Here is a 10,043-nt window from a genome sequence, read left to right on the forward strand (position 1 = left end):
CGCTGGCTGCAGACTGTCTCTACTATAGAATTTAATTTCCTGCTCGGAAGGTTTGAAGTCGCGTAAATACCGTTTTCATCTGCAGGCTGACATAATCTTTAATGTATACAGGCCTTCCTTCCTGTGGAGCTCCCGCACGCTTGTCACACAGAATTTGTCAAGCCGTCAAACTTATCTGTTTGGAAAAGGGTTTGAATATATTGAATTACTCGGGAGTTGCCTGCGTGATGTCTTATCTGCAGGGAAGCCATCGCTCTCCGCTGGGGATGTCACGTGTTCCTCGCTCGGTCGCGTGTTACGCCACTGCCCCCTAGTGTCCGTGAAAGGCAGGACAGGAAAACCTTTGCTCGTTGGAAGATCAGCTATGTGACACGTGGCTCTTCCAGTCCTCTCTGGTGTAGTACTTTAGGGCAACCAGCACCTCAGTTTGTTACATCGTAACAAGGAGCAGTACAGGATCCCAGACTGAGCTCACCTCAAGATAGTGTTCTGAAAAGGCCAATCAATACTAGTCCCAGACAGCCACAATCTAGTTCATGATGTGGTATTAATAACGAGGTGAACATTTTCTTTTTTACTAATTACGAAAGTAGTTTTCTCAGGGGGGCCTGACCTGGTTCTGGAAGGGTGATGTGTGACTGTTTTTTATCCCAGCCAAGAGCAGGATGGTTGAGCAAAATGTTTTGTTAAAATGGTCAAACTCTTCCACACCTGTGGAATCTTGAGGGTTGAAGGGGAACCTGTAATACGAACTGCATTATAGTTTTCAGATATAAGCCCAATCCTGAAACAGTATTTGATCAAAATAGCTGTCAATACATGATCTTTGAAGACTCACTTGTGTTTTCATTAATAAGCAAGAAAATGTCAGGTAATGAGTCAGCCCAGTCTGTCTGCAATCCTATACAGCTGCACTCCTTTAGGAACTCTTAATATGGCAATTTATACAGAATTTTCTTATAAGCCGTATATACATCATAGGAAATAAAATTTCTCGTCATTAAGGTTTTCTCTTTAATATGCTTTGCAGTTGAGAACATTGCTCACTGTGAGTTCGCCTATCTGCGGGACCTGCTCATAAGGTTTGTGTTTTTTCTCCTTTTATACCTGTAAAGACAGTTTAAGGTTTTGTTACTAGGGGCGGGGAGATCTCAACATGTCTGGCATGCAGCTTATGTTATTGTAGCAGAAGTACAGACAATTGGGTTACTTTGGTGCTGCGATCGTGTTATGTGTCCCTAATGTGATTGTTCTTGGTTTAGCTCACCACACAATGAATTACATTTCTTGAGAACAATTCGATTAAAAGGCAAAAAAAGAGCTCTAGGACACGACAGGTTTCAGGCAGCTGTTAAGATGCCAAACAAGCCCCTTGTCCAGTGCTGCCGTTCTAAACGAAGTTATTTATCATAATGAGTAATTAACTAGTTGGCTAGTTACTTGAGCTGTATTCCACCTGGTGTGCGTGTTTCAGCAGAGCAGGGCCTAATGGCGTCTCCCGTCTGCCTCCTTCCTGTCATTTCTGTCCTTCAGGACACACATGCAGAACATCAAGGACATCACCAGTAGTATCCACTACGAGGTGTACCGAGTCAGGCGGCTGAACGAGAGCAACATGCAGGCCAATGGGGTCAGCGAGCACGACGTCTCCTCCAACGAGATGTGAACGCCTTCCCAGCAGCGACCCCGACCCCTGACCCCCCCGACCTCCGACCTTTGACCCCTGTCCGTCCTGATTGGAGGGCAGCCTACTTGCATCCACATGCCAACACACTCCGAACTGCCCCCTCCCACCAACTCCAAAACACAAACAATACGTGACGTAAAAAAAACAAACAAAGGAGGATGCTTAACTTCTGTGCTTGGTCACCTGACTGAATATCAAAGCCAGTGCTCAGTTATGGACAGTTTTTCCTTGTTGGGGTGTTTCTGGGCAGACTGCCTTCACGACGTGTCGAGGTTGAAGGAATGGGAAGGTGAAATAAAAGTGGAGAGGACCGCTGCGCATCTTCCGCAATTTCCAGCATCCAGCTTTGCTTTGTGTTTTTTGTCATTTAGTACGTGTGTTTTTTTCCAGTGTTCAGTTTTTCCTCGGGGAACCTGACCGGGGTTGTGTGGGTGAAACTGTCCCAGCAGCAGAGTGAGAGATGGAGGGGGGGTGTGACACTTTTCTGTGACCCGGTCCGTGGGAGTGCGCCAATGTAGGCCCTCAGAAAGCGCAGACGTGCTTTGACAAGTGGTGTTTTTGTCGTTGTTTTTTAGAGGCTTACATCCTGTAAAGAGAATGAAACTGAAAAACCCCTTAGACAATTTAGGAAACTGGAGACGTGAGTGGTGACAGATAATTGAGTTTGTAAGCAGTTTGCCATCAGTTTTATTTTTTGCTCAGAGAGATGTATAAAAACGCAGATTGCTGGAGCACACTCTGGGCTTTCTGAACAAGGCCTGTGGTGATACCGCTGACCTGGACGGAAACCTGTTGCCTGGGTGAGAGTGGGGGAGGTTTAATGGGTGAACTGACAGGAGAGAGAAGTGTAAAGTTTAAAATAAAAAAAAAAACCTGGAAGCAGAAGCCCGGTTTGTGTCGTGTGGGGCCTCGGTGAGCACTCTGGGGGTGAAGTGGGAAACGACACATCTGCACTGACAGAAAGCAAAGCAGTGTGGAGCAGCTTTTTTCATTTTAAGTTTCTTTTGCGTTTTGGACCTTTTTTGCAGAAAACTAGCTACTATATGGCAGTTGTTTTGTGCAGTATGTAGCTTTAGGACTTACAGTACTTGTCACATTTTTGTTTCTGTAATGTTTATCTGCGGGAGGGAGAAAGCAGGGAACACAAATGTTAATTTCTTTCCTTCTCTGTGCCTTATATAAACCAAATACATTCTTTCTGCTCTAAAGAGAAACAAATATATATAATTGAGTAAAAAAAAAAACGAAAAAAATAAAATAGTATTTATACTTACCAGAAAGGTGAAGTGTTTGGTCTTTGAATGGAGTCTGTGGTCTGTGCCCCCTGTCCCATCTTCACTCTTACTTTCCTTTCCCAGCTCAGATCCCAGTTCCCCGAGACTCTGGACTGCTCCTTCTCCGTTTTTATTGCTGGTTTCACCGGCACATTCCTGCGTGTGGAGGAGGTGCTCATGCAGTTTTAAAGGAAGAGATGAAATATTTTTATTGGAGTGGAGAAACGGCACTCAGGGGCCTTTTGTTGTCATTCCCGAGTCAGGGCAGCACATATTTGCCAGGAAGGACGAGATGTTCGAAGAGGCGCCCCGTCAGGCCTGCAGACTCGCGGTCTGACGTGTGCCTATGTGCCACTGGGGGGCGCCAGCACACGGAAAGGGAGCCGAACCTCTCTCGTCGTTTCTTACTCGTTCTTTCAACTAGAGATAAAGGCGATGCGCTTGAACGCCGTCTGGACCTGGGGACAGGACACCATTTTTCTACACTGGAGGAGGGGCGAAGGGCAGGTTTTCCAGTGTGAAGGCCCCCGCTCTCCTGACTTTTTCCCTGCGCTCTTGTGGAGATGGGAAACGATTCGGCGTCTAGTCTTCCCGTCCCGCGCAACGACTTTAGACGGAGTGCTTACCCTTTCTTAATGTCGAGGTATTCTCGCTAGGGGAGGGAGACACCCTCTCATTATATTCTGGAGGTAAACGGTTTAAAAAACCACAATTAACTGGGAGGAGAATGGCGATCTGTGAAGATGCTTTAGTGTCTGTGCTCTCTTGCTGTGCCCTGTTGGTGTTGGCGATATCAAAAGCTGGGAGTCCCTCCAATTTCTTTTTTTTTTTTTTAAGAATGAGAAATTCTGAAAAAAACCCATAAAGGTCAGAAACAAAATGGGTCCTTTCCAGTGATCCAGTGACCTCTTACAGCTGGATTATCGGAAGCTGGGCGGCTGGATCCACACTCCCACCCCACTTGTTTGGGTAAAGAAGCATCTCCTGATCTCGGTTTGAAACCGCACTTACCTGCAGTTTCCACTTGCGCCCTCTGCTTCGTGTTTCACTGTTCATTCTGGAGGCTTATAAACTGTTCAGATCTTGTTTCTCATTTTCGGTGCTGGGGAAAAAACACCCACCCCTCCGTCCCCCTTCTTTCGCTATCAGTCAACCGGAAAGTCAAAATCTCCTGAAATCGTTTTGGTTAGAGGAAAAAAAAAACGTTGATACGGTCTGTTTATAGGCACGGTCAAAATATTTTTGTATAAAAATAAGATTTGATCAGAATAACACAAGTGTCCATTTAGTCACCACAATTACAAAGGAATATAATTGCCCTGCCTCGCCGACTGGATGTGGTGTTGTTTTTTTGCTTTCTTTCAATGTACTCAGCAATTCATTAACCACATTCCAAGCCGCCTACTCCATCCTCATAAAGAATAAATTAAAATGTTCTGTGTTCCCGACAAATGAACTAATAAATCAATCAATCACTCAAACAGCCCTTTAGGCTGCCCTGGCCAGTTTCATGACTTGAAGCGCTCGTGTGTTATTAAGCAGTGGGACCCGGTTCAGGCAGAGGCCCGGTATCGGGCCTCTAAACGATTTAAGTGAGGACTGGAATTCCTCACTCTTCTGTTGATCATGAAGCTGTTTATTAGGTTGTCTACTGGTTTGCGTTAGCGTACACACTGATTCAGTCTCCTTGGAAGGGTTTGAAGAACCAAAAAAAAGATATCAGTGCTGTTTTTAAAGAAAAACACCATCCCTTCAGAGAAGGCACTCCGGCAGGGAGTGATTCAGTCAGTAATTGATTATTGTGATATTTTTCGTTTTAAGAGCAAAAGCTACAGAGTCCAGTGGGGAATTAAATTTTACTAGTTCTTCTGCAGCCAACACTTTCTGACACAACTCCCATCTTGAACCTTTTTTCCAATGCTAATGCATGTGTGCACACCAGAAAAACAACTCCATGTGCTTTAACAAACAGGGCCCTGGTTCTCTTGTGGTTCCTCTGAGGGATTTCATCAAATGATAAAAGCAATTTGCTGCTGCCAGAAAAACTCTGGGGATTCATGTCCTCATCAGCAGGAGCACTGTAATTAACAGCATTAGCAGAATATAATTAGCAGGTAACTCTTAAGGAGGGAACTGACCTACAGTGAGCAGCTCTTCACAAACATCCCTTTCATGAGATAATGCACCAGGCATGTTGCTTTTGCCGAGCGCTGTTTTTGTTTGTTGTTAAATATTAAAATACAGACATGTTATTGATTCAAATCTTATTACGGGGAAAAATACTTCAAACACTATTTTTCTGCTTAATGAGATCAGGGTGTAACATTAAAGGTATTTTCACTGCTGGAGAGTACTTCTAACAACATGTACCCCTGCCACTCTCCTCATCTCTTGAGAGACATGCAGGCTTTGAAACAGAGTCTTCTGCGTTAGGTCCTTCAGGTTTTGGGTTACTTACAGCAGGTCGAGTCGTGAGCTTGGAGCTGAATTGCAATAATCCTGTTACTGAAAGAGCCTACTGGTGACACTGGCTGGACTGACCAAAAGGACAAGCCCATGACTCAGTGTAGTATTGTACTGCAGCGTATTCAGTTGCATGCAAATGTTTGGGTACCCCCCTGGTCAAATTACGTTTTACTGAATCTCTTCATCCGGGGCAGGCCTGTGGCACTACAGCCTCTGCAGCACGAGGGCGAGAGCTCCGGGACACTGCTGTGGGTTCTGGTTCTAACCCCGACCCACATGTCCATTGGTTCCTCTGCGCTCCTCCTGCGTCGCCCTGAGCTGGGAGCCTCACACCAGCAGACTCCCGGGTGCTGCAGGAGCCAGTCGGGGAGCCCTGGCTTAATTACTGTATCCAGCAGGATTCCCCTCCGATTGCCCTGCCTGGTGCATTCAGTGAAGTCGTAGAAGTCTGGAGGAAGATGGTCCTGCTCTAAAAGATGACATTTAGTCAATCGGTTGTCTGTTCTGCCTCTCATGACCTGTCCGGCACGCACAATCGGGTTTTCTCCATCCTGGTGGACAGCTTCCTAACAACGCAATACATTTCCCAGGCAAGTGCTTCAATTCCAGCACAGTCCTGCTCCGTGCGGTGTGCACACCACAGGCGAACGAAACAGCAGGTGGGCAGGGATGGGGGGGGGTGGGAGTGGCCGTGACTGTCGCTCAGGCTGGCGCGGCGGAGGTGCGCGCGCTGTTTCCTTCAAAATGGCGATGCTGCGTCATACCAGGCGGTGGGCTCGTTCCTAAAATGGCGCCCGCCTATTTTTCACCTTTGCGGCACCAGACAGATGGCATTCCTCTCCCTCTATTCTCTCTCACTCTCTCTCGATTTGACACTGTCTGTTGCCTTCAGGTTAAGAACCAGTGACTGTGCACTCCAGCTTGCAGACTCCCTATCCCTCAGAGAGAGAGAGAGAGAGAGACAGCTGGAGCACCACGACACAGCAAATCCCTAAGTCACCACCATTTGCATGGCACCGGTGCCGTATTCTTGCGTAATTAAATTAATTTGCCATTCACTGGAACTTAATTCTCTTTAGCTGTGCATTCCAAGCGGATGAAAGAGCCCACAGAGTGCAGTTATGACTGACTAGGGTTGAGCGTATTTAGCCCTGGAAAGTAAAACTGCAGCCGGCTCGTTCTGCCTCGTTGGCACCTGTGCTGTCTTTCTGCTGGGGCGCGAGCTGGCGCGAGGATCGAGCTGCCGTGCATATGCAGTGTTGAGATGGCAGTGCCCGATTCCCCGGTGCGCAGGAGTGGGCGTGTTATGATTGCTGCTCTGTGTGTTCGTGTGGCGAGGAGCTGCAGGCATGGCAAATGTGTGAATTAGCACTGAAAGGTTATGATTGTATGGCGGCACCATGTCTCGGTCCTGCACTGAAAAACAATCCCAGATTCTCTTGAAAATTCCCCAGCGGGACAGAGGTTCAGGTGTTTCCCCAGTTCTGTCACTGTGTGTGTTTCTTGCATTGCTTTGACGGATCTGAGCCCTGCTGTCTGAGCAGTGCGCTGGCCTGGACTGCCTGCTGTCTTCTGCTCTTCAAGTTGGCCGTGCTTGGGCTGAAAGCTGGGGCTTTCTGCAGAATACATGAACACCTAAATCCTTTTCATAAGCTGCTTCTTCAACGTCAGCGCACGTTCCTCAAGACTGGGACTGACAATGGCGACCGATAAGATTGATGGGCTTTTGACTGATGAAAACGATTTGAGCACAGTGCTGTTTTCGGAGTCAGGACTGAGAAACGGCAGCCACAAGAAGCCATGGGGATATTTTAGGTCTTGCTTTCATCCATTTTCCTAAGAACTATAGCAATTATAATTCTTATCAGACAGTGTCACTGTGTGCTGAGACAATAGTTAAAAACCAAAGAACCACTTTATCTATACAGCACTTCATCTTGGGAGCAAATGTGAACTTAAAATAACTCGGAATGAATATTGAGTATTATATGTGATTTTCTCAGATGGTGTTACTTACACATTGATATGTTTCCAGTTATAATAATGAAAATTTACCCTTTCCTGTAAAAGGCTTTTGTGCGAATATGTATCTGTCTAAGCCCATTGAAAAAAATCTAATTGTATCAAATATTTATGGTCACACCAGAAACTGTATTTGGGGGAAACGGAACACGTCAAAAATGATATTTCAGGTTTGTTGGCAAGGTTTCGCTGTAATTTATCTACCACGCACAAACTCCAGACTTTGCTCAACAATTTTTCCCTGCGAAACAAAGACAAAATGTGGTTGAAAAGGAATTAAGGGGCTGAATTCAAAATCAAAAATCTCATGCAAGCCAGATGACCGTCTAGCAAAGAGAAAACAGACAGCTGGAGCTGAAATAGCTGGAGATCGGAGGTCAGTGCTGGAGACGGCAGTGTGTCGGCAGATTCAGTCTGGTGACAGGCTGTGGAGAGGGATGAGGTGTACAGCACTAGGCTGAGGAAGCTGTATTTTACACAACCTCTTCTAGCATCCAAGAAAAAAAAAAAACATTCCTTCTTTCTGAAAAAATCCAGTTGTCTCCCGGGGAGCTTCGCCCCTGATCTCGCTGGTAAATACACTTTCCTCTCTCTTCCCGCCTTCTGAGATGAGGTGAAACGCGAGGGACTTTGGAAATAAAATCACTTCGGGGGGACAAAAGGGCAAAGGTCCAACACCAAAATCAAACCGGCTACTCCTAGTAGCTGCCCGGCTCATCTGCGTGAAGGTAATTTGCCACTAATTAATGAAGGCTTGAGAAAGGATGCCTCACGCTCAGGGCGTGATTTTTTTTTATTTATTCTGAGCCACTTAAAAGTCTGCAGCTCACGGCTGGTGTCAGTGCTCAACACGGAAGAGCACGGATCTTGTCATCAGCCTGTCTCTCTGGTGTCACTCTCCCGTGTTCCCTCTGTCAAGCCAGATTCTCACTCACCCCCCGCCCCACCCCCACCGCCGCCGCTGCTACCAGCACGGCTCTGTGTTGTTACTGTCCTGCCTGTCATTTCCTCCCTCCATCTGCTCGTCCTCCGTTCATTCGCTCTTCCTTTCAGTCTCTTTTGGTTCACGCCCCCTTCCTACGTGCACACCGCGCCTCTCCTGGCTCCAGTCCAGCCGAGGAGGAAGCATCGCCCCTATGCAAATGGCTTTCTTCTTGATGAAAAGGCAGCTGCAGATTCAATTAGGAAGAGACGGAGGATGACACACAGACAGAGGGGAGGGGTGGGGCAACAGTTACCAGACTGTTGTGCTGGTTCTGGTGTGAGAAACCCAAAAAAAACGATCGGCACATGGCTCAGCTCTGCTTGGCTTGGATGACCACAGGAGGAACCCCAAGAACCCCCACCCCCCCACCCTCACCTCCAGGGACCCAATTTCATCTTTCTCCTACATGTGGCGAGCAGGAGTAAACGATGACATTGTGGTGCCTTTTCATATTCTGCCAGGTCCCCAGCATGCCAGTTACTGTAGGTACAGGGCACAGAAATAGCTCAGCGCTGCACACACGTGGAAGAGGGGGGGAAGACACAGAGACACTCCCCAATCACCCCTGTGTGATTCTGTGCCTGAGGCTGATGACTGTGAGTAATTACGCCAATCAAGGTTGTGGGTGCTCTCGCGGCGGTAAGCGAGACGATGGCGCACAGCTGCGCGCGGTTCTGCGTTGCCGACGCGGTCGGTTCTGTCCTCCTGCGGGGGGGGGAAGGGCGAGGCGGAAACCGGAGAGGGCTGGCGAGCCTTTCTGTCCGTCCAAACCGCGGCACCCAGACACCGCCGGTTTGGTTCGATTTTGGATCGGCGCCAGCTTACCAGGTCGTCCGTCGGGGCTGTTGGCCGCTTTAATCCCGGCGAAGACTAGGATACGGGCAAGACGGGGAATCCGACAGTGATCTTTCCTATTCATCTGGGACTGGGGGCTGCCGACTGCATCGCCTTCGGCCTGCTTGTGCTCTGGGCAGGGAGAGACTCGGCGAACATGAATACCTGTCAATGCTAAGAAAGGGTGATGGGGTGTGTAGCTGTACTGCCATCCACACATTGCCATCCACCCTGGCTCACTGCAATGTACAGCTTTGTACTGTATGTTGAGATGGGTGTTAAGCCCGTGAAAAGGGGGAGGTTTGGAGGGGTGTGAGGTGGCAGTAGAGGCTGAGGCACAGGGATGCCAGAGGAAATCAACCACGAATACATGAACCATGCGCTGATACGTGAATAGATGAACTATAACCCCGAGCCTAGAATTAATTAACCATGTCCCCAGACCATGATTTCATGAGCCATGAACACATTCACCACACGCTCAAACCATGAATACAAGAACTATGCCCAGAGCCATTAATATATGAACCATGCCCTGAACCATGAACACATGCACCACGAATACATGGAACATGGAACAAGAGTTTTCTGTAACCATCACAGACATGTGATGCTGTTGCTGTACTGAATTGGAAAACTTACTTCTCTCCTTTATGAATACAGTATGCACCAGTGTAAGTTACTTTGGATAAGAACATCAGCTAAATGTGGCAACTAAATGTCACGTTTTAGATACGAATATATCAATCTGCAATAACTGAAGAACAGCCAGTTA

At 47.5% G+C, this 10,043-nt stretch overlaps 1 protein-coding gene across 4 annotated transcripts in view; it reads left to right on the top strand.

Moving 5' to 3' along the window:
* septin9a (septin 9a) overlaps positions 1-2,967 on the top strand; it is a 95,242-nt gene extending 92,275 nt beyond the window's left edge. For all 4 annotated transcript variants that reach the window (XM_088600041.1, XM_088600044.1, XM_088600045.1 and 1 more), the window contains 2 exons: positions 1,031-1,082; positions 1,534-2,967. In XM_088600041.1, coding sequence (XP_088456167.1) covers positions 1,031-1,082; positions 1,534-1,666 — 185 coding nt within the window. In that variant the 3' untranslated portion in view covers positions 1,667-2,967. The remainder of the gene's footprint in view (positions 1-1,030; positions 1,083-1,533) is intronic.
* Positions 2,968-10,043: the final 7,076 nt, after the last annotated feature.

Source organism: Lepisosteus platostomus, chromosome 11, assembly GCF_059453375.1.
Source record: "Lepisosteus platostomus isolate fLepPlt1 chromosome 11, fLepPlt1.hap1, whole genome shotgun sequence".
NCBI classification, from domain to species: domain Eukaryota; kingdom Metazoa; phylum Chordata; class Actinopteri; order Semionotiformes; family Lepisosteidae; genus Lepisosteus; species Lepisosteus platostomus.